At 36.9% G+C, this 25,394-nt stretch overlaps 1 protein-coding gene across 7 annotated transcripts in view; it reads right to left on the reverse strand.

The window, feature by feature from the left end:
* Dmd (dystrophin) overlaps window positions 1–25,394 on the reverse strand; it is a 2,365,055-nt gene that overhangs the window by 488,572 nt on the left and 1,851,089 nt on the right. For all 7 annotated transcript variants that reach the window (XM_060376797.1, XM_060376795.1, XM_060376794.1 and 4 more), the window contains 2 exons: window positions 13,135–13,255; window positions 12,258–12,526 (listed from right to left, as the gene is read on the reverse strand). In XM_060376797.1, coding sequence (XP_060232780.1) covers window positions 12,258–12,526; window positions 13,135–13,255 — 390 coding nt within the window. The remainder of the gene's footprint in view (window positions 1–12,257; window positions 12,527–13,134; window positions 13,256–25,394) is intronic.

The raw sequence follows: 25,394 nt of genomic DNA on the forward strand, positions 1-25,394 counted from the left end.
TGTGTAGGCATTTTGCTATTTCTGTTGTTTTTAAGGTTGAGTTTTAGGCCATGGTGGTCTGATAGAATACAAGGGATTATTTCAGTCTTCTTGTATCTGTTGACACTTGCTTGTGCCTGACTATATGGTCAATTTTGGAGAATTTTCCATTGGGTGCTGGGAAGAAGGTACACTCTTCTGAGTTTGGGTGAAAGGCTCTGTAGCCATCTATTAGGTCCATTTGATTTAGGACCTCTGTAAGTGTCATTATTTCCCTACTTATATTCTGTCTAGATGATCTATCCCTTTGTGATAGTGGAGTGTTGAAGTATCCCACTATTTTGGAGTTGGGATCAATGTGTGATTTGAGCTGTAATAAGGTTTTCTTTACAAATGCAGGTGCTCTTGTATTTGGGGCATAGATGTTCAGGATTGTGAAGTCCTCCTGGTGGATTTTTCCTTTCATGAGAATGAAGTGTCACTCCTCATCTTTTCTGATTAATTTTGGTTGAAAGTCTATTGTATTAAAATTAGGATAGCTACTCCAGCTTGTTTTCTGTGTCCATTTGCTTGGAAATCCTTTTATCAGCCCTTTACTCTGAGGTAGTATTTGTTCTTGTTACAAAGATGTGTTTCTTGAATGCAGCAAAATGTTGGATCCTGTTTCTGCAAACATTCTGTTAGTCTCTGTGTTTTTATTGGAGAATTCAGTCCACTGATGTTGATAGATAGAAGTGACCAACGAATGATAGTTCCTTTTATAGTTGAGTTTGTGGTTTTATTTTTTTCTATGCCTGTTTTCTTTTTATTTTTTGTTGTGAAGTTATCTATGTCCTGTGTTTTCTTGGGTGAAGTTGATTTCGTTGTATTGGAGTTTACCTTCTAGTATCATCTGTAGGGATGGGTTGCTGTATAGATATTGTTTAAGTTTATTTTTGTCATGGAATATTTTGTTTTCTCCATCTATGTTGATTGAAAGTTTTGCTGGGTATCATAGTCTGGTTTGATATTTGTGTTTTCTTAGAGCCTGGGTGATGTTTGTCCAGGCCCTTCTGGCTTTCATAGTTTCTTTTCATAGTTGGGGAGTCTGGTGTGATTCTGATAGGTCTAGGTCTACCTTTTTATGTTACTTGGCATTTTTCCCTTGCTACTTTTAATATCTTTTCTTTGTTCTGTAGATTTAGTGTTTTAACTATTTTGTGACATGAGGAGTTTCTTTTCTGGCCTATTCTATTTGGTGTTGTGTAAGCCTCTTGGATGTTTAAAGGCATCTCTTTCTTTAAGTTGGGAAATTTTTCTTCTATGATTTTCTTGAAAACATTTTCTGGACCTTGGAGCCTGGAATCTTCTTTTTCATCTACTCTTATTATTCTTAGATTTTTGTCTTTTCATGGTATCCTTGATTTTTTGGATGTTTTGTGTTTGTAACTTTTCTGATTTTTTTTTAACTTTGAGACATGTATCAATTTCTTCAATTGTATCTTCAGCACCTGAGATTCTGTCTTCCATCTCTTGTATTCTGGTTTGTGATGCTTACCTCTGTGGTTCCTGATCTTTTCTCTAAGTTCTCCAGATCCAGGGTTTTCTTTGTTCATATTTATTATTGATTCTAATTCTGTTTTCATGTCTTGCACCATTTCCTTCATCTATTTGAATGTGGATTCCTGTCTTTCCATGATGGAATCATTTTTTTTTGTTTCCTCTTTATATGTCTCTAATAACTTGATAAGCATTGGTTCAAAATCATTTCCCTATAATTCCACTGAATTAAAATAGCAATGTTTTTTAAGGGGGGTTGCTGGTGAAGGCAAGATGTCCTTAATTTTGTTGGATGTGTCCTTATGCTGGCCTCTAGCCATCTTACCATGAGTAGCCTTTGCTGTTTGTTCCTGGAGCCTGTCCTTCAGACTGTCTCTGGAGTCTGGAGTCTTCTTCAGAAAGATGAGAAAGGTCCACAAGTTTGGAAATGGCTGTTGGTGTTTCAGATGCAGCTAAGGGAAGAAGGTAGCAGGCACAATTGTGCAAGAGCAATAGTGTGCCTGACTGGAATTGTGAAGTGTAAGGGAGAAGCCTATTGCAAATTGTGGTGTAGGCTTCTTTTGCAGGTGCAGTGTGTATGCTCAGGTGCCCTGAATGGCTCAATGGCCCACAGGCCTTTTATGGTATTTTGCTCCAGCATGCAGATCTGTCTGCTCTGCACCATCTTGGCACCAGGAATTCTTTCGCTGTACTCCACTAGGAGACCCACAGGTGCTTCAATGTTGAGAACGCTGTTCCTGGGATTCCTATGTTGCCCACAGCATGGGTGTAGGTGGGAGGGATCTGATGTCTGGCTGCTAGGGTAGATGGACCCAGGGTCTAGGGCTTTGTAGGTACTCTCTCTCAGAAGCAAGCTCACTTGCAGGTGTGTGTAGAAATGGCAGAGGGCCCATAGATTTTTACTCTCCTATCTGGGTTCCCTGTGTGGCCATTAGAGTAAGGTGGTCCCATTCCTGAGGTAATGCACTCCTTGCTGTAGCTTCTTCTGCTGGAGTAGGAAGGTGTAGCTGAAAATGCAGGGGGTGGATAGTTGACCACTCTCAGACCCGGAGATGTTCATGGGGTCAGGGGAAGGCCTGGTTCCAATCTGTCCCAGCTCACAGCTTGGTCCCTGTAGCCTGGGAAGCCTCAAAATAGATGATCTGGCTTCAGCTGCCCCTCCATTCACCAGTTTCTGAGTTGAGTTTTGGAACCTCTGCCCTTCAGATATGGTGCCAACATCTTGGAGTAATCTGTCTATGATATTCTTAATGACTACATATAGACAACATAAATCCCCAGATATTTATAGATTCTATAACTATGAAATAAAATTCACTTTTGAAGTAATTTTATTACAAATAATGATCACATTATTAGGTTTTGCCTTTAATTCTTACATCCTACTACTAAATCACATAGGTAGCTGAAGATGGGATGGATAGAGGGTGACATTTTCATAGAAGAGAATTTTTCACTACTTATAAAGAATTTTTGCATGATGAAGAAAACATTATTGAGAAAGCCTTGATGAGAGACAGAGGCTAAGAACATTACTAGGCAACTAAGCATTTGTTTGGACACTTTATCTAGCTTGGGCAACCCAAAGCTGCTGTGACAGTTGACTGCTCATGTTTCATTGCTGCCTCCCTTCTCAAAGACAGAGACTGCTGCTGCTGGTAGCTCCAAAAGCTTCTGATTTAAGACATAATCTACTTCCCCATGGTGGACTATGATCAGTGGTTTGTTAAAACAGAGCCTAAGTGCCTACTGTGTGCATGCCGTCTCAATTTTGCACTCACTACACCTACTATTAGTTGAAAACCACCACAAATAGAAGTGATACAATGAAAACTACTACAAACATGGGTTTGGACCATCTCAGAGCTAGCTGATGCCATTTTTATCAGCTCATCACTGGTACAGTCAGTAACTGGCTGGGGTATAAAGAGGCAATTCTACATTGTCATTTAGTTCCAGTGTGTTCTCTCTTAGCGACCAGAACATAGAGCTAGGTGTTGTCTGAGAATAGGTACTTGATTAGAACTCTCTTCTTTTTGGCTAGGTATTCCCTAACTCTCACATAGGCTTCACCAAAAGGCAGGCATTCTATACATCTTGTGTACATGACCCTCATTTCTCAGAGTTCAGGGAACTTAACTTGGAGTTTATGTCATTAAACAACTGTTAATAAAAGCCCTAAAGAATACACGTTCCTAGAATGCATCCATGCATTTGTTTTTGTTTTTATCATTCTGCTGAAAGTACATAGATGTATCATTTCCTAGTAGAGGGAAATACACTAAGTGCTTAGACCTTTGTAGCTGTCTGGTCCATGTGCATATATGTAAATATGTTGTTAATATAAAGTAAATATGGAACCAATTTAATTCTCTGAAGTCCTTACATGGTAATTTTATCTATTTGCTATTCACCTACCTATGAGTCTGCCCATTTATTTGCCTGTCTCTAATCTCTCCATCCATGTTTATCTGCATCATTCTAAAATTAAATAAAATATCCATATTGTATCTGTGAACAAAACAAGAAAAAAAGAATACATATTCCAAATTACAAAGAGTAATGGAAATTTTGCTTTACAATGATTAAGTGAAAGTGTAAAAGATAAACCCGAAGTGGCAATAACAGTCTATTCATTGTGAATGTGCAGTTAGTGAATGAAGTAAATTGAAAGAAATGTCTCCACAAATTAGGTGATCCTTCATTACAGGGTTTCAAAGTATGCTCTCATATTTATAGGTGAACCCACGTTTGGGAAAATAGCATCTTCATATTTAAAAAAAAATCACAAATGATTCCTATGTGAACACCCTGAAACTGATATGAACTCTCAGAAATAATACACGAACCATTAAAGGCACTTTATGGTCATATCAAAAGGAAGTAAGTAGGTAGAAGAAAGAAGTATGCTTTGCCTTCTTTAGTGTTGGGAGAACTGAAGTAGACAAGTTTCAGAACAGTGTTTTTGAAAAACATCTTTAATAGGAAAACCTACTGTAAATGTTATTTTAGTATGAAGAATACCTTATTATGAAGGAAAATACTATCTTTTCTTAAGCTCCATTAAATCAAGACAATTATACTAGTTTGTACGTACACATATTCAAATAATACCCATAAAACAGGCTCACCAAAACCAAATGATTCCATATTATGAGTAACTTAGTTAACAGAAGGTGGTATAAGACCTAATATTTGCATCAAGGTTAAATATTGAAAATTGTTCTTGTGGAACATGAAAAAATGATAACAGAACCCCCGTCCTTGAGCTCTTTTATTTCAAATAACTTCTTGTTTGATATATGATAATAAATAACATTATTGTAGCATAAAACATTATAATTTTCATAGATAGCAAAGAGAATTAAAAAATATTATGTGGCTGTGTGATTCCATTTTCTATGGAAATTTGAATTTCATTTAAATAAATACATTTTGACTGTTTCTAGTTAATGTACTAGTATATGATGTGCATGTATATTTACAAGTTAACAAATATTCTTCTTTCTTTAGCTTGATGCCAAATAATATTCTCAGATAAACTGAGATGCTGCTAATAAAACCTTCAATATAATTTCACTTGGAAATAAATTAATTGTATTCTCTAATGAGATAAGAATTCTCTGGGTATACTTTTTAACCATAGCATAAATGTTATGAATGAATTATATTTTAGATCCTTTAATACAGAGTGTTCTAGCTAAGTATTTCTGAATATTTTATTATCTAACATGCTTGAGGAATGGAATTTGTACTTATTATCAGCCACAGATAAAGCTTCTGGAATAAATCCTCAGTACAGGATTGACATATTAAAGGATTAGATTTTGATATGTTTGTTTTCAAATAATAAAAAAATATATTCTTTGGAGAAATATTTATTTCAGAATTAAACATGTGTTCAGTAGAATAATGTCAGATGAGCCAATTAGCAGGATAGTTTTATAATCTATGTTCTCTTAAATGTCCCATGACCGTAAGACTAGCTGTACAACTTTGACTGAATGCAATAAGAATGACAACCAATTCTAGCTTTGTCTCTTATCACAGTCCATCAGAAGGACACAAAGAAGTCTAAATTAAAAGAAATTCAATAAGGAAAGAACATGATCCTTTTCAAAATGTTGTAAATCTCTTCCTCTTGTTAAGCAAGGCTTACTGTGTAATGACTTTCTTTATGAAAGTAAAAGCAGAAGGATGTTTCTCTTATTAAATCAATGTCTTTATGCTTTCTAAGTAGAAGACACAAAAAACAGTCAAAGAAAGTGTGTTGAATGTCATCAACTCATTATCTCTCACCCACTGTTTTAAATTGTTTGCTTAGTTCTAAAGTATACTACACTTATATAAGATGTTTATGAAGAGCCAAATTAATAGTCCTTGCAATTGTTTCTGCTGGAATTTGGAGAGCTGACAAATGAATTAGTAGAAAATGGCAATTCTACATGAATTAGCTTTTAAGTCTCCCTAAGAGGTTGATGCAGAACTTAATAAGAGACTTATTAGGAAAAGTAGGACAACTTAATTCAGATTGATTATAGACTTTGGTGAAGACAGCTGGGTCTCAAATGAAACTGAAAAAGAACTTATATGCACTTCAAAGTATGCTAAACAGATGTCTGAAACAATTTACTTTGTTCAGCCTTTTCAGAAGTTTCAAAGGCAGAATGGGAAAAGCAAGGTTTTATTTGCCCAAATTGAGATTTTAAAAACAAACATACACATTGCTATCTAAACTCAGATGTTTTAAGTAAAGAAAAGCATTTTACATTGTTGTCCTAAATAATTTGGTTTTAGCTTTACAAACAAAGCAGGAAGTGAGTAGGATTATATGGAAACAAGTAAGAAGCTTTCCTTGCAACACTAACTAACAATTATCTTCACATTGAACGAATAATTTGGTAGGCATTTTTAAGATGAGTAATTTGTACTTTACTTTCTAAGGGCAAATAAAGGCAACAATGACCTTTCCATTACTGTGCTTTTAAAGTATCTAGTGAACCTATATTATTATAAACCATTTTAAATTTTTAAAAAATTTAATTTTTCATTTTTTTTACAATTTATTCATTGTATATCCCGATTGTACCCACCTCCTTCAAGTTCTTCCAGTTCAAACCTCCTTCTCTCTTCCAGTTTTCTCAGTTATTAAAGGCAAAATCCTGTGCTTTTAAACAACACAACTACATGCTTAGTAAAAATTTAGATAAAGCCTGTGTATTTGACATAAGAAGTAATGGTTCGATATCTAATCTAGTTTTATGAAGGATTATTGTATTCTATTTATTTTTTCTTCTTGATCAGAGGCTCAATACACAGCAGCTTTACCATGGCAAGAACAAAAACAACAAAAGTCTCCCTAAAGTAATTCATTTAATTGCAATTCACAGAATTGAGCAACCTATCAGTAAAATTTTCCATCCCATGCTAGGCAGTAAATCTTTCCTTCATTGCAAATATAACATCTAGACACCAGGAAGATAACTGTTCTTAATGTCTCTGCTGTACAAGTAGGAGGACATGAGTTTGATTTCTTAGTATACACATAAAATCTGGACATAGCAATGCATGCTGGTAAAGTAGTAAGGTGGAGACAGATAGAATTGAGGGAGTAGCTGGCTATCTAGTCTAGCCAATGGATGAGTTTCAGGTTTAGTGAAATATTCTGTCTTAGAGCAAGACAAGGCAAGAGAAAACAAAACAAAACACCCACAGAAACAATATAGAGAAATGACTGAGGAAGATATTCCCAAATCAACCTCTGGCATCAATATAGGCAAGCATGAGTAAAGATACTTGTCCACTCATGTCCACATACAAAAATTTAACACTTAGACACCTTATATAGTTGCTATCATTCTTAAGGTTGTCTTGTTTGTAATAATTCCTTCTCTCCACATACTTTTTAACTCTGCAAGTAAACATTATTTTTATTTTTGTAAATGTATTAATGTTTTATTAATTAAAATTTATTAAATTTTTATCCCAGCTGTAGCCTCCTCCCTCATCCCCAGTCAAACCCACCCTCATTTCATCGTCTCCTCCAATTCCCTTTCCAATCTCTGATAGGGGAGGTCATCCTCCTTTTCCCTCTGACCCAAGCCTAACAGGTCTCATCAGGACTGGCAGTATTGTCTTTCTCTGTGGCCTGGTAAGGCTGCTCCCCTATCAAAGGAAGGTGATCAAAGAGCCAGCCACTGGGTTCATGTCAGAGACAGTCCCTGTTCCCATTACTAGGGAATGCACTTGGAGACTGAACTGCCATGGGCTATATCTGTGCAGGGATTCTATGTTATCTCCATGGATGGTCCTTGTTTGGAGTATCAGTCTCAGAAAAGACCCTGTGCCCAGATATTTTGGTTCTGTTGCTCTTCTTGAGAAGCTCCTGTCCTCCTCAGGTCTTTCATCTACCCCTTCTTTCAAAAGATCCCCTGCACTCTAAGAGACCACAGATGACAACCCAGACTACTATACCCAGCAAAGCTTTCAATCAATGTAGATGGAGAAAACAAAATACTCCATGACAAAAATAGACTTAAACAATATCTACACAGCAACCCAGCCCTACAGTAGATACTACAAGGAAAACTCCAGTTCATCAAAATCAACTATACCCAAGAAAACACAGGACATGGATAACTTCACAATGAAAAATTAAAAGAAAACAAGCTTCTGTCCAATACCACAGAGGGCCTCTGAAAGGCTCTACCCTGCAGCTATCAAAGCAGATACTGAGACTTATAGGCAAACTTTGGGCAGAGTGCAGAGAATTTTTTGAAAGAAGGGGGAGATAGTAAGACCTGGAGAGGATAGGAACTCCACAAGGAGAGCAACAGAACCAAAATATTTGGGCACAGTGGTCTTTTCTGGGACTGATATTCTAACCAAGGCCATCCATGGACATAACCTAGAACCCCTGCACAGATATAGCCCATGGCAGTTCAGTGTAAAAGTGGGTTCCATAGTAATGGGAACAGGGCCTATCTCTGACATGAACTGATTGGCCTGCTCTTTGATCACCTACCCCTGAGTGGGGAGCAGCCTTACCAGACCACAGAAGAAATCAATGCAGCTACTCCTGATAGATTAGGATGAGAAGGAAGGATAGGAAGTCCTCATCTATGAGTGGACTGGGGGAGGGGCACAGGTGGAGAAGGGGGAAGGAGAGTGGGACTGGAATCAGAGAAGGGAGGGAGTTACAGGGGGGATACAAAGTGAATAAACTCTAGTTAATATAAATAAAAAGAGTAAATAAAAAAGAAAATAAGCATAGATACACAGTAAAACCATCAACTCAATAAAAGGAACTAGTGTTCATTGGTCATTGGTCACTATTATCTATCAACATCAATGGACTCAACTCGCCAAAAAAAGACAGAGATTAACAGAATGTTTGCGGAAACAGGATCCAACAGTCTGCTGCATCCAAGAAAGAAACCTCTGTAGTAAAGATAAACTTCTGCCTCAGAGTAAAGGTCTGGAAAAGGTTTTTTAAGCAAACAGACCCAGAAAACAAGCTGGGGTAGCTATCCTAATATCTAATAAAATAGATGGTCAACCAAAATTAATCAAAAAAGATGAAGAGGCAAACTTTATTCACATCAATGAAAAAATCCACCAGGAGGACATCACAGTCCTGAATATCTATGCCCAAAACACAAGAGCACCTGCATTTGTAAAGGAAACATTATTAAAGCTCAAATCACACATAGATCCCAACACCTTAATAGTGGGAGACTTCAAACTCCATTCTCATTAAGGGGCATTATGATTTTTATAAAGCTTTCTTATATGAAAGTATGTAAGGTTTTTTCCACGTCAATGATAAATTTAAACAAAAAAATTAGAACCCTGGTTAAAATGCAAACAACATTAACAGAATATAGATGTGCATGAAGAATGATTTCTGCTTACAAAAATGAAAATAAGATTCTAATACATTCAATTGCAGTTCATCCTACTTGTTCAGAGCAAATACACATTGTTTTCTCAATGAAACATTCTAGAGTAGAATTTCTTTGATAAATTTCTCCAAGAAATGACTCCACAAACATTCAGTTTGGAACGTCTAAGAAGATGCAATTTTTAGTTTTCTTCTTAAAATTTTTGATATGAATGTTGAACATAAATTCCAATGTTACAATGGCTTCAACATACTCCCCAATCCACTTCAAACACCATGAAACCATACTCAATTAAAATGCCAAGAAGTTATAATCAAAATATCACATTAAAAGTGTTTTATAGGAAAGCTCACAGAATCTCTGCTGTTGACTTTCCCAGTAATACGAGGAATGCCTGGGAGGTTGACGTGTACATACAACAGTGTGTTCATAGTTATAGCCGAGTGAGTGTGTTGGTTGCGTGTACTTGAGTCTCAGTTCAATCTCCATCATGAAAGAAAGAAAGAAAAGAAAAGAAAGCTAAATATTATAAATAAGTAAACAATGGCCATTCAAAAATGATGTACCTCTTTTCTTCTAATTGGAGAAATAGTGGTTGGTTAAAACAGAAAAATACCAATGATCCTCAAACACATTGGGATTGTTCAGAGTGTGAGTTCCACACTTACTCTATTAGTCCCAACTACTTGAAAACAGATGCAGGAGGATCACTTATACTCCAGAGTTCAGTGGTAACTTGGATAAATATACTGAGACTCTGTTTCTAAATCAATCAATCAACCAGTCAATCAATCTCTTTATATACTTATTTTCCCCCATCTCACCTTTTCCCCTCTTTCTTCATTTTCACTTACTTAAAAGGCTGAAGATGGAGTTCAGCACATAGGACACATTAGGTTAAATACTTCCTCTAGCTATACTTCTTTCTGAAAGCCTTTGCATGTTCCTCTTACATATCTATGCAGATGACTTAGTGATTCAGATGTTTTTATTTCCCATTGCAAGAAAGTAAAATACCTGTGCAGTCAAGCAAGTATTGATGTTATTCCCAATAAGATGAGTAGTCACAGCTGTATCCTTAAAATGCTTGGTAAGCAGCAGTAATTATGGATTATGAAAGGAGAAAGGTTTTTGAAAAGTAACTTTTATTCCAGTAGTTATTCTTAAAGAGCTTTATTTGTGACACTAGGATTCTGTTAGTGATTCAAAAGCCAATATGGATGTGCCATTTTTTGTCTTGATTCATAATACTTATCACCATGAAGGTGATCAGCTAACATTTCCTTAAAGTCCAGGGACTTATTAGTTGTGTTTTTCCCATTTCCAAAGTACAAAGGGCACATTAGCTAATGAAATGATACAATAATATATCTAACAGAAGCATGTATTTTGTATTGACACACATGGAGCTTTAAAATGGGGAAAGGTTAATGAAGAATGGAGAAGAGTGTTCTGAAAGCATCCCTAGGAGAGCTGAGGTGGCATGGTCATATCAAATGCTATTATTGGCAGATAGCTAAGCTGAACGCTACTTGAGAATTTTCTATAGCATGAAACACAAAAAAGGCTAATATTGCAAAGTTAAAATAACATGGAAATGGTGGTTTTAAAGATGTTTCTCCTTTAAAAAAAACAATTTTAGTTAATTGATTTAATTTGGTAGATTAAACTACTGCCAGCAAAGCTTTGGAGTTTCAGATTCGGTGTCAGTAATATGAAACTCCCTTATTGGGAGTTGCTCCACTGGTAGGTGTTTATAGAAGACTAAAAAAAAAAAAAAAAGTGATATGTGTGTGCATTGGGCCTCAAAGTTTCTGTAAAAATTGATCAGACCTACAATTTGGGTAGCATAGAAAGAGTATGCTATATTATCTGCACATGAATCATTAAAAAAGAATAGTGACGTCAGAGTTAGGAAGAAGAGAGATAACTACCCTATTTAATAGCTAGGCTTTACTATATCCTGTAAAGAATTTTATATTAAAGTGGGGAAAGTTGGGATGATGCAGAAATGTCAGTAAGGGGATTATTCATTCATTTACTCAACATTTAAAAGGTACTGCTAATAATATGCTACACACACTGACTGGCCAATGAAAGTGAGTATATCATCTATGTAAGTAAGAAATAATAGGAATTTCAAAAAGACAGTGATTGAAAAAGAGGAATAAAAAAGCATTTGAGGGAGAATAACCAATGACATAAAAAACGTGAAAATGTAGAAGGACATAAGACTGAACCGAAATTTACTATCAGCTTGTAATTAGAAAACAAAAGGATTGGAGAACAAACGATTTTGTTTCAGATAAGCTCTATTATTATTAAGGAAAAAGTCTCAAATTGGAGCTTCTGGTCTTGGCAAGTTTGTTATTATCCTGTTATAATACCAAGTAACACACACACACACACACACACACACACACACACACACACACACACGAAAAATTCCATTAAAAACCAACCAAAGCAGTTTTCTCCAAAAAAAATCCCACCTACTTCATGATAAATTAATTTTCTAACGGCAAAAAAAAATTACTTTTCACATTTTAGCTTGTTATTTCATCTTATGAGCATACCACATTACCTACCACACTAATGAGACTCTTTAATATTTCCTTTTTTATCAGTGAAGATAGACAAGTGATTGCATTACTGACTTCTCTTGGAGGAAACCCCCGTGTGAAAGATTTTTAAAATAATGGGGGGAAACGGGCTCCTTTTTAAGGCTTATAGGCCCTATAACTTAACTATGTGGGATAAAAACACTGGGGGAATTTAAATAAACACTCTTTTGGTTGCTCTCCAAAGTCGTGTGGAAAAATTAGAACACAGTACCTTGACTTTTTCAAGGTGATCTTGGAGAGAGTCGATGAGGAGATCCCCTACTGGCTGCCAGGATCCCTTGATCACCTCAGCGTGTCGCAATTTGAGGTCCAGTTCATCTGCAGCTTCTTGAAGTTCCTGCAGTTTTTCAAGAGCCTCATCTATTTTTCTCTGCCAATCAGCTGAGTGCAGGTTCAATTTGTCCCATTCAGTGTTGACCTCTTCAGCCTGCTTTTGTAGGAGCCAAGTGACATTCTGAGCTCTTTCTTCAGGAGGCAGCTCTAAATTGGCAATATGACAAGGTTTTAGGCCACATCAATTTATTTTAAAAAATGATGAAAAGGTCAGACTAGATGAAAGGAAGGGGATATAGATTAACAAGAGGCCAGCTTACTGATTAATGGCTCTTTCATACTTTGGCATAAATTTTGATACAGTATAGTGCAGCTAAACTGTCTATCTTCCTTAGTAAATTTGTTCTACTGTCTGTCAATCAGATAAATCAAGAGTCATTTAAACTTTCAGAGAGAAAAATGTTAGCACATGCTGAACAGTTCTAATTTATTTCAGTCAGTCTCCTAAACTGAAAATTAGTTTGTAGCCTTTGTAAAAATAGAATTCCTTTCCACAGATAAGCTCCTTTGTTTACTATTCTTTAAATATTCAAATAACTGATCACTGATTGCTTTATTTATGACTGTGAAAATAGGTTTATGCCTGGTGGTTTATGATTTCACATTATTTTTTAAACACCTACATTTAATTTGAATTATTTCTGTTTAACTCAGAAGTATGAGAGTGATACAGACTTGGCAGCAAGCATGGATGGGCTGTTCTATCATCACTGACCCTTTTATCAATATGTTATTACAGTTGCACATTCAATTACCTCTGGGCTCCTGGTAGAGTTTCTCTAGTCCTTCCAAAGGCTGCTCTGTTATAAATATTCTCACAGTCTCCAGAGTACTCATGATTACAGGTTCTTTAGTTTTCAATTCCCTCTTGAAGGCCTGTGAAATGAGATGAAAAGAAATGCTTATTTGGTTTGCAGAATGCTCCTCAAAATTAATCCTGGGTGTTCAGAACTTTTTTATGTAACACTCCAGTCAATTTTTATTTACTTTATTCATAAACTGGTAATCATAAAATGGTAAGAAAAGCTACCTGGTTCTTAATGTTAATGAGGAAACTACTATGTTTGCCAAAATTTTCTGTGGAAAAGTGGGGAGTATTCAAGACAGGTAATATGCTATTGTTAAGACAGGTATATTTTATTACTTAATTAGCAGATATAGAGATAAAATCATAAGGTATATATTGCAAAATCTAACCATGGCTAATGATGATTTAATCATTCATAAAACAGTGACCTCTAGTACAAAATAGAAAACATTAGCTGTTAGGTGGAGGAATTCTGACCTTACTGAAGTATACAAAAAAAAAAAAATCAACTGATAATAATTCTATCAAAATGTTTGATGGTGAGTGAACTACTGTAGTCTAATTAAGCAATTGAAAATTAGAAATAGTTTTGAAAAACCATTCATTTTATTTTACATTGTGACTCTTCTGAGAAGAATAGAAATATTTGGAACTATTATGGATACAGTGATTGTGAACAGCTTTCTATAAATGACCTAAAATAGATATCTTTCAGACCAGTTAGTTAGTCAGGCTGGTAGAGCATTTTAATCATGAGTCTACATTCTCTGTTACAGGGAATTAAAAGAGGAGAAAAATTAGATATGCCTTCAAGAATTTATTGGACCAAAATAAGAAAGAAAAATGTGGAAATGGGGTTGTAGCTCATTGCTAATTGTAGGGAGGAAGTATGCCTGAAGATGAACTACAGGACGTCTTGGGTTGAATCCTAACACTGGGATATCTCTAACCAAACACAGCAAAACCAAAGAATGAAAGGACAAACAAAAATCAAAGAAACGTTGAATAAGTTGATTGAAAATTCTAAAGTCATACTTAAGCCAGTGGGGCACACAGTAATGCATAAATTAATATTCAAATATATAAAAGATAGTTTTTACCCCAGATTCTATATCATAGATGGTCATGTTAATAAAAGGTATTAAATATCACACATGCAATAATATATCCGAATAATAATAATCATTATTCTTCTGACCTAGGGATTAATTACATACCATTTCAACTCTATATTATTTTTAGCAACGTAGTTAAATGAGTTTAAGCCCTCTTATATCACTGAGAAAAATAAGTGGTGTTTTCCTTTAAAATTCAGACATAGCACTTTAATATGAAAGTACCTCAAAACTATATTATAACATATTTGTTGGTTAAAATGTTAGTGGGGATCACCATTTAAAAGAACCCTGAGTTTGCTACTTTATAAAATAATTTGAAATTAAATGCAATGTTATAGGTAGAACCAGACTTTTGTGTAAGCAAATACCCATCTACTCAGTGTGATATAAAAAAAAAAAACAAGAATAGTCTGCATCCACCCATAAAATGCACATGTTTGTGTATCTATATAAATATGTGAGTATACATTTTGTAGTGTATTTTTTAATTTTTTATAACCCAACTTTCTTTTTTTTTCTTTTTTTTTATCAGTTACATTTTATTAACTCTGTATCCCAGCCGTGTCCCGATCCCTCATTCCCTCCCAGTCCCTCCCTCCCTCCCTCATCTCCACCGTGCCCCTTTCCAAGTCCACTGATAGGGGGGACCTCCTCCCCATTCATCTGATCCTGTTTTATCAGGTATCTTCAGGACTGGCTGCAAAGCCCTCCTCTGTGGCCTAACAGGCCTGCTCCTCCCTTCGGGGGTGGGGAGACCAAAGAGCCAGTCATTGAGTTCCTGTTAGAAATAGTCCCTGTTCCCCTCACTTTGGGAAACCAATTGGTTACTGAGCTACCACAGGCTACATCTGAGTGGAGGTTCTAGGTTATATCCATACATGGTCCTTGGTTGAATGTCAGTCTCAGAAAAGACCCTGTGCCCAGATATATTTGGTCCTTGTGGAGCTCCTATCCTTTCCCCATCAGACTAACTCCCCTTCTTTCTTATGATTCCCTGTACTCTGCCAAAGGTTTGGTCATGAGTCTTTGCTTTGAAAACACTGCTAGTTAGAGTCTTTCAGATGCGCTCAGTAGACTCCTGTCATACGTTCAATGCACATCCCATCTGTCTTTCTAAATGAGGATTGATCATCTTACCCCATGTCCGCTCAATTGATTATCTTTTTTAGGTGTATAGATTTCATTATGTTTATCCTATCTTATAGGTCTATATAAGTGAGTATATCCCATGTTTGTCTTCTCCTTTTGGGATACTTCACTCAGAATGATCTTTTCTAGATCCCACCATTTGCCTGCAAATTTCATGATTTCCTCCTTTTTGATTGCTGAGTAATATTCCATTGTATAAAAATACCACAATTTCTGTACCCATTCCACCGTTGATGGACATCTGGGTTGTTTCCAGGTTCTGGCTATTACAAATAGAGCTGCTATAAACATGGTTGAGCAAGTGTCCTTTTTGTGTACTTGAACAAACTTTGGGTATATACCTAGCAGTGGTATAGCTGGGTCTGGAGGAAGCACTATTCCTATTTGTCTTAGGAAGCGCCAGATAGCTTTCCAGAGTATAACCCAACTTTCACAAATACAAGAAAATTATCTCTTTTATTTTTCTCTCTACTTGGTGTGAACCTTGATACTGGCTTTGCTAATTATTAAAAAAAAATTCCCAACACCAAACTTCTGTGTCTAAGTAGTTAGACTATATACTAAAAATAATAAAGTTGAATGTAAGTTGGTGCCTCTATTTATGAAGTTGCAGTATATCAGGAAGAACTAAACATATAAATCAGTTCAATACAAGATGGGAAAGATTTCTAGGAGATTTTAAGTACATAGAGTTCTAAAGCATAAACAAGAGTTAGTCAGAGAAGAATTGTTAAAGGGCATTCAAAGAATGCCTTAAAAGGTTAAAGTGAGAAACTGTCATTCTATGGAAATACAGTAGAATTTTGAAGCAAAATTTGGGCATCAGACTCTTGAAAAATTTAGGCAGTATTTGTTTTTTAATTATTATTATTATTGTTGTTACTATTATTATTACAATTTATTCACTTTATATTCTGGTTGTAGCCTCCTCCCTCATCTCCTCCTTGCCCCTCCCTCTTTCTCTCTTCCTCAACTATTCCTCTCCCCTAGTTCCCTGAGAAGGGAAATTATCCTCCCCTACTGTCTCCCTTTAGCCTATCAGGTCCCATCAGGCCTGCCAGAATTCTCTTCCTCTGTAGGCTGCCTAGATGGCCTCACCAGGAGGAAGTGATGAAAGAGTAAGAAATGGAGTACATGTCAGAGACTGCCCCTGCTCTCCTTACTAGAGCACCCATATAGAGACTGAGATGTCTATGGGATACATCTGAGCAGGGGGTCTAGGTCCTCTCTATGTATGGTCTTTTATTGATGCATCAGTCTCAGCAGTCACCCCTGGGCTCAGCATTTTTGGCTTTGCTGGTTTCCTTGTGGGGCTCCTGTCCCTTCTGGGTCCTTCTATCTCCCCCACTCTTCCATAAGAATCCTTGTGCTCTGCCCAAAGTTTTGATGTGAGTCTCAACATCTACTTTAACCCCCTGCTTGGTGGAGTCTTTTAGAGGACATCTGTGGTAGTTTCCCATCCTATCCCTCAAGATCCAGCTATACCACTCCTGGGCGTATATCTGAAAGATGCTCAACCATACAACAAGGGCATTTGCTCAGCTATGATCATAGCAACTGTATGCATAATAGCCAAAATCTTGAAACAACCTAGATGTCACTCAGCAGAAGAATGGATACAGAAGTTGTGGTATATTTACACGACCAAACACTACTCTGCAATTAAAAACAAGGAAATAATGAAATTTTCAAGCAAATGGATGGAACTAGCAAAGATCACCCTGAGTGAGATAATCCAAAGCAGAAAGACATGCATGGTATATACTCACTCATAAGTGGATGTTAAACATATTAAAATCTATAGCTGTAAAGAAGTTAAACAACAAGGAGGACCCTAGGGAAGATGCTTAATTCTCATTCAGAAGGGAAAACGGGATAGACGCTGGAAATTGGAGAAGAGAGGGAACAGGATGGGGAAACTTAGGCAGTATTTGTAAGTGATCATGGTCCTCTTAAAAAATTAGGCACGGCAATGACAAAGATTTAGGCAGAATGTAAGAAAGATCTGATAGAGGAAGAGTCTCTAATTATGGATGGGAGGGAGATAAATGCAGAAGAAGGAAGGGGTATAAAATTATAGTAGATATATCTGAAAAAGTTCCAAGGAACCATACTATTATTTATCTACCTAAAATTTTTAATAACATAAGTCTGTGTATGAATACACACATATATTGTTTAAATGAAAAATAAAAGCTTACCTGGGCTGACAATTCTCTCTTTAAGAGCCAAAGACTGCCTAACTAAAACCCCAGCACCAGTCATGTGAAACCATCTTTTCAGTTGTTTGCCAGTGTTGTCTAAGAGATTCACCAAACATTAAGGAATATTACTATTGCCCTGGGTTGTCCCCACCAGAAGTAAAATGTAAGTCCCTATTGCTAAAGACACCAAACACTTCAAACAAAGGGCACAAAAGTCCCAGATCTGGAAATGACTTAAAAGTCTCCTCTCTGAGAATTAGCTTTCATGGTAGTTAGAAGGATATATTCAAGCTTACAAAGAAGGGAAGAAACCAACAGTCTTATCCAGCTATGATGTCTATGAACTTCAACAAAGACCAGAATGATATGATAATGCTAAGGCTGCAGTAGTGGCAGACAAAATTTGGTGGTAACTAGCAGTACCTTACTTGGACTTAAGACACACTCAGCAAGAGGGAAATCTTGCCTGGTACTGGAAATGTACTCTCCTCAGTGCTAGTAATGGCTAGTCCTAGTGAATTCATGGGTCATGGAGAAGAACCTACAATGACCTCTTTACTAAACCATTATAATCTCTAACTAAAATCTAAATATCTATCCTTATTCTCTCATATAAATGTAGTTTGTACTCTTTATCAAGTTCTCTCCACAACAAATGAATATCACAATGAATCAAAATGCAGAGTTGTGGAGCACAGTACCAATGGCTACATCTAAAAAACAACTCCTGCATCTAAGGATTAGAAAAAAAATATATAAAGAGGGGATAGAAATATAGTAAGTGGTAGAGGATCATGGAGTTTGCATTGAGATTTTATCTCCTGGTAATGCCAGAAGCTATGTCCAATATTATTGCCCAAACATGAACCGAATAAAGATGACACCAATAGACATGTCAAAGTAGATGGGGAAAAGAACAAGATGATTCAGCCCTACACAAAGAACTACACAGAGGAATGCTGAGAGTGGAAGAAATAATCTCCAGGGGTAGGTGATAAAGGAACCAGCCACTGAGTTCATGTCAGAGACAGCCCCTGTACCACTTATTAGGGAACCCACTTGGATACTGACTAGCCAATATGCTTCCTTGGAACATGGGTTCTAGGTCCTCTCCATGTAAGATCCTTGGTTGGAATATTGGTCTCTGCAGGTCCTTCTGGGCCCACGTTTTTTGGCTCTGTTGTTCTCCTTGTGGAGTTCTTGTCCCTCCTGGTCTTTCTATTTCCCTCTTATTCCATAAGGTTTCCAGCACTTTGCCCAAAATATGGCTGATTCCCAGTAGCTCCTTCAGTACCCTGGAGAGTAGAGTCTTTCAGAGGCCCTCTGTGGAAAGCTTCTATCCTGTTTCTTGTCTTCTTCCACTTTTGATGTTTATTCTGTTTGAAAGTTATGTTTAATTGAGTGTCAGAATTAGTGATGAATTAGAAAAATTTGATAGAATAGGCTAAGACCAACTCTCACAAGAAAAGAGAGGAAAGGGAAACAGGCAATAAAGTGAAGGAAGTAGTTTTACCTGGGCAGTAATACAGAGACAGGTTGCAGAAAGAGAGGGAGAAAGAGAGAACTTATGTGAAGACCGAATGATCCAGAGAATGAGAAGGAGCCAGGAAATTAGAGCAGATTGGCCAAGTAAGAGGCCAAAAAGAGCAATTCAGAGGCCCAGCGCAAAGTAGGATTGAATCAGTCAGCTGAGAGAGGAGTTTGAGCCAGAACAGCTGAGTTGAGCTAGGCTGCCCAGAGCTCAGAAAGAACAAGAAAGGGTGAGCATATTAAGAAGTAAGTTTCTGTCAGATAAGAGAGACTTACTTCTTAATATGCTCACCCTTTCTTCACCAACCCTTTTTCTGACAGAGGGCTAATATCCAGTATATATAAAGAACTAAAGAAGGTGAAAAGCAACAAACCAAGTAATCCAATTAAAAAAATGGGGAACAGAGATAAACAGAGAATTCTCGATAGAGGAATATCGAATGGCAGAGAAACACTTAAAGAAATGCTCATCCTCATTAGCCATTAGGGAAATGCAAATCAAAACAACCCTGAGATTTCACCTTACACCCATCAGAATGGCCAAGATGAAAAACTCAAGTGACAACACATGCTGGAGAGGTAGTGGAGAAAGGGGAACCCTCCTCCATTGCTGGTGGGAATGTAAGCTGGTACAACCACTTTGGAAGTCAACCTGGCGCTTACTGACAATTAGGAATAGCGCTTCCTCAAGATCCAGCTATACCACTGCTAGGTATATACCCAAAATTTGCTCAAGTACACAACAAGGACATTTGCTCAACCATGTTTGTAGCAGCTTTATTTGTAATAGCCAGAACCTGGAAACAACCCAAATGTCTATCATTGGAGGAATGGATACAGAAATTGTGGTATTTTTACACAATGGAATACTACTCAGCAATCAAAAATGAGGAAATCATGAAATTTGCAGGCAAATGGTGGGATCTAGAAAAGATCATTTTGAGTGAAGTATCCCAGAAGGAGAAAGACAAACAAGGTATATACTCGCTTATATAGACCTACAAGATATAATAAACATAATGAAGTCTATACACCTAAAGGAGATAAACAAGAAAGGAGACACGAGGTAAGATGATCAATCCTCACTTAGAAAGACAAATGAGATGTGCATAGGACATATGACAGGAGTCTACAACAGAAGGCATCTGAAAGATCCTACCAAGCAGCGTTTCAAAACAGATACTAAAACTCATAACCAAACCTTCAGCAGAAGGGGAGTTAGTATGACAGGGAAAGGATAGGAGCCACCACAAGGACTAAATTTATATCTGGGCACAGGGTTTTTTTCTGAAACTGTTTCTCCAACCAAGGACCATGTATGGATATAACCTAGAACCTTTACTCGGACGAAGCTCATGGTAGCTCAATAACCAATTAGTTTCCCATAGTAAGGGGAACAGGGACTATCTCTGACAGGAACTCAATGGCAGGCTCTTTGACTCCCCACCCCCCAAGGGAGGAGCAGTTCTGCTAGGCCACAGAGGAGGACTTCACAGCCAGCCCTTAAGATACCTGATAAAGCAGGGCTAGACGAAAGGGGAAGAGGTCTCCCCATTCTGTGGACTTGGAAAGGGGCAGGGAGAAGCTGAGGAAGGGAGGGTGGGATTGGGAGGGATTGGGGTAGCGGGATGCAGCTGGGATGCAGAGTTGATAAAATGTAAATAATAATAACAAACACTAAAAAAGAAGTAAGTTTCAGAGGCTGAAACTATTCTAAGCCTAGGTTAGATTACGAGGAGGCTAAAAGCTTCCAGGAGTAGGCCTAGATTAGCAGACAGGGGCAGTAAGCCTCCAAGACAATGACTCAACCAGGCAAATAAAAGTTCTTTTTACCAAATATATCAGGGCACAGGGGTCTTCTGTGAGACTGTTTCTCCAACCAAGGACCTTGCGTAGATATAACCTCAAAACCCTGCTCGGATGTAGCCCATGATAGCTCAATTCTCAAATGGGTTCCCTAGTAAGGGGGACAAGGAATATTTCTGACATGAACTCAATGACTGGCTCATTAAGCTATCCCCCCTCCGAGGGAGGAGGAGCCTTGCTAGGCCACAGAGAAGGACATTGCAGCCAGTCTTGAAGATACCTGATAAACTAGGGTCAGATGGAAGGGGAAGAAGACCTCCCCTATCAGTGGACTTGGAAGGGGGCAGGGAAGATGAGGGAGGAGGGTGGGATTTGGGAAGGAAAGAGGGAGGGGGCTATGGCTGGGATACAAGTGAATGACCTGTGATTAAAATTAAAAAAAAAAAAAGAAATTACTGAAAAAAGTTCTTTTTACAAGGTGATATCATATAGACTGAGCAGGTTATATTTAGGAATATATACATAAATAAAGGGAAAAAATATCCCCGAGAAGTAGAGATATGGTACTGTTGATAAAGTGCTTGCATGAAGTCCTAGGTTGATTCCCAGGAATAAATTATCACACATATTAGCACATGTCTCTTAATTCCAATACTCAGCAGATAGAGGCAGGAGGATTAGATGCTTCTGATCATTCTCTGTAGTATAGTTTGAAGCCAGACTTGGTACATGAGATCCCTCCTCTTAAACAAACAAATAAAAAAGTGAACAAAAATATACATAAAATGAAGACAGTAGTCTCCCTTATCAATATCTGCATATTCCATAATTTTAGTTACTGTGGTCATCTGTGCTATAAAAATATTAAATTAAAAATTACAAAATAGATATTTCATACATTGAAAACAGTGAATTGTTCTGAGTACTATGTATAGGTGCTGTATAGCCTTATTCCATCCTACTTATGTACAATGATTTATACAGTGTGTCAACATTGAAGGTACTAATACCAGTCATTAGTTTCTTTGAAGCTATCTAAAGCTTGTTATTTATTGCCATGATATTACTGTGTTTGAGTTCAAATACTCTGTGTTACTGAATAATAGCTCCAGAGTATCAGATATAATGCTAACAATTTCAATAATACAAATAAAATTATACAATATTTCCTGTAAATGAAATGGAAAAGTTTTTATCATTTAGCATAAGATTGTTTTAAAACAATGTCTATGTATGGTGTTGTGAGATAGCATATGTGTGTAACATATGTGCATGTGCTGTGTAAGCCAGGAGGATGTATAAGGTCTTCTGTAACTGGAGTTAGAGGAGGTTAGGAGCCACTAGGAACAAAGCTTGTTTCCACTACAGGAACAGAAAGTATTTATAACCATCGAACCATCTCTCTATCACTAAAGGTTATTATTTTAATAAGAAAATTTTTAAAATGTATACAGAGATCTGTTGATTTTAGTGTGGTTATCCTGTATGATATGGCTAATGTCTGCTTATAAGTGAGTATACACTATGAGTGTCTTTCTGGTTCTGGGTTACGTGACTCAAAATGATCTTTTCTATTTCCATCTATTTGTCTGCAAATTTCATGTTTCTTTGTTTTTCATTGTTGAGTAGTATTCCATTGTGCAAATGTACCACAATTTCTTTATCCATTCTTCAGTTGAGGAACATCTAGGTTGTTTTAAGTTTCTGTCTATTATGAATAAAGCTTCTATGAACATAGTTAATCAATAAAATAGATACTGAAAGTAGTTGAAGAGAGGGAACAGGATTGGAGCCTACCATAGATATCCTCTAAAAGATTCTACCCAGTAGGGGATCTAAGCAGATGCTGAGACTCACATCAAAACTTTTGGTAGAGCACAGAAAGTCTTATGGAAGATAAGATAAGATATATGGGGATATAGAAGGTCCCAGAGGGGACAGGAACTCCACAAGAAGACCAACAAAGCAAACAAATATGGGCCCGAGATGGCCTTCAGAGACTGATGCACCAACCAAGAATGATGCATGGAGAAGACATAGATCCTCTGCTCAAATGTAGCCCAGAGGTACCTCAGTCTCCGGATGGGTTCCCAAATAAGGTTGCAGGGGTTATCTCAAACATGGACTTTGTTGCCAGCTCTTTGATCATTTCCACCTGGTGGGGTGGCCTTACCAGGCCACAGGGGAAGAGGATTCAGGGTGTCCTGATTAGACTTGATAGGCCTGGATCAGAAGGTAGGGCAGGAGGCCTCCACATTTCTTTGGTCTAGGTGAGGGGAATAGGGGGGAAAAGGGAGGGAGGGTAAGGCCAAGAGAAGATTAAGGAGGGACTATATTTGGGATATACAGTTTATAAAGTATAAAAAAATAAACAGTAAGAAAATGTATACAGAGTTTGTTATAGTCTATATTAAGTTACCTTTCTGTACACAATTTATAACTTAAAATTTATCATAGTCAGGCATTTATAAGAAATAACACAGTGCATATATGGCTTTAGCTATTCAAGGGGGAGTCTTAGAATGCATTTCTGATAGATAAAAGGGGGGATCCTGTATAGAACATTAAATCTGAGAAAGATGAAAGTAGAATTTGAATGAAAACTAACTGGAGGCAATTAGAAAAATAATTTCATGAAAGACTGATTGTGAGGATGCAACCAAGAGACAGAATACAAGGAGAAAAGGACAGAGACACTGTAAGAAAATGTTTAGGAGGTCAAGCTATGCAGAGGGAGCAAGAAGTCTCACATTTTTTTTTATATTGAGTATTGAGTGAATCCTGGATACAAATAAATTTTTGTGGACTAATCAATGTACCTTTAATAGTTCAAGACTTCTGAAAACTTTCCCATCCCCTGAAAACGAGATGTGTACCATCTGTCTGGTTAATTTCTCAAATTTCTCTGATCCAAGAAGGACAAATGGTTAAGGATTTAGTTGGTAAACTGCTAGAATAAATTCCAAGTTGTTAGAAAAAGAAACAAAAACAAAAGCAAAATCTCTAGGTGCTTATAATTAAAGCATATAAAACCCAGGCCTAGGAAACATTTCTAGGCTGTAAAAGCAGAGGCATGTGGGGCAGTAAGATAACTCCTTGAAAATTAGAGTTAGATTCAGGCCTATTATGTTTCCAAGGAGATTCATTTGGCGAAGAGAACAGCTGGCTCCTCCTTTATAATCTTTCGTTTCTTGCCTATAGAAAAGCTAAGTACTCACATGGAAAGATTTTTCTCAACATTTACCATGGTGCCCTAGGGCATGTCATTAGGAAAGAAAGAGAATGGGGTAGGACTATTTATTTGAAGACAATTAAAAATATGCTTTGGATCTTGAATACCTCATGTGTATATTCAAGATAAAATCAGTAAAGCCTAATATTACAATAATGATGAGGTCTCGCATTCTATATAGGTAGATTTTTTCTAGCAGTTAAAAAAAAAAGATTCAGTAAGACAAAAAGTTTTAAGCATCATTTTCTCAGTCAGCTACATGTCAGTATTTAATGAGCAGAGAGAAAAATGGAATATCATGAGAGAGCAAATGTGAGGTTAGAACTACTGATGAGAATTTCAAAAGAAAGAAGGTGATTCACAGAGGCAAAGATAGATTTGCAGTAAATAGTGTTCATTGGACTGGTTGACAACCCACAACTGACATTTAGTTGAGGTAAGGGTAGAAGAGGAAGTAGATATATCCAGTGAAAATTTCTTAAACAATAGCTTTTATTCCTAAAGGGAAAAAGGAGAAGTCATGAAAGCCAGTCAAAATAGATAAGCAGCAGAAAAAGGCACTTTTTTTTTTAAGATGAATGACTGAATATGAAAGACTAAGGCTAGTAATAAGCTAGCCATATATCTTGTTATACTGATTTTTTTCAAAATATCAAACTTTTAATGTTGTTTCTGTATGCTGTTTGCTGTTTGTTTTTGAGTCAGTTTCATTATGTAGCCCAGGCTGGATTTAAACTCTTGATCCTCCTGCCTCAGACTTTTGAGTTTCTGAATGGAGGGCTTAGAGTACCTGCATGCACCAAGATGCTGCACAAGTTTGGAAACTGAAAACCAGGACTATACAAGGAAAATCAGACAGACCCAGAAAAAAGCAGGATAGTTGAACACACAAACAGAAACAGACACAGTGTAAATAATTGGGCACACTATAGATTGGGATAGAAAAAAAATGTATAAATGTTGTAGTGAGATCAATAAAACAAGGGTATGGATTAAATGTTTCATCAAACTGAAAAAAAGTCCAAAACGCTATGTGATGGTGCAATTCCATTGTTAACAGCAGAAAGAAGAAATTCAAGGATAATGGTTGTCCATTATGAGAGACCGATGGCTCGTCACTTGAGTTGTTGCCAAAAAGATTAGTTACACCACAGCTGCACAAATTCAT

The sequence above is a fragment of the Meriones unguiculatus genome (genome assembly GCF_030254825.1).
Source record: "Meriones unguiculatus strain TT.TT164.6M chromosome X unlocalized genomic scaffold, Bangor_MerUng_6.1 ChrX_unordered_Scaffold_31, whole genome shotgun sequence".
In the NCBI taxonomy this organism is placed as follows: Eukaryota; Metazoa; Chordata; class Mammalia; order Rodentia; family Muridae; genus Meriones; species Meriones unguiculatus.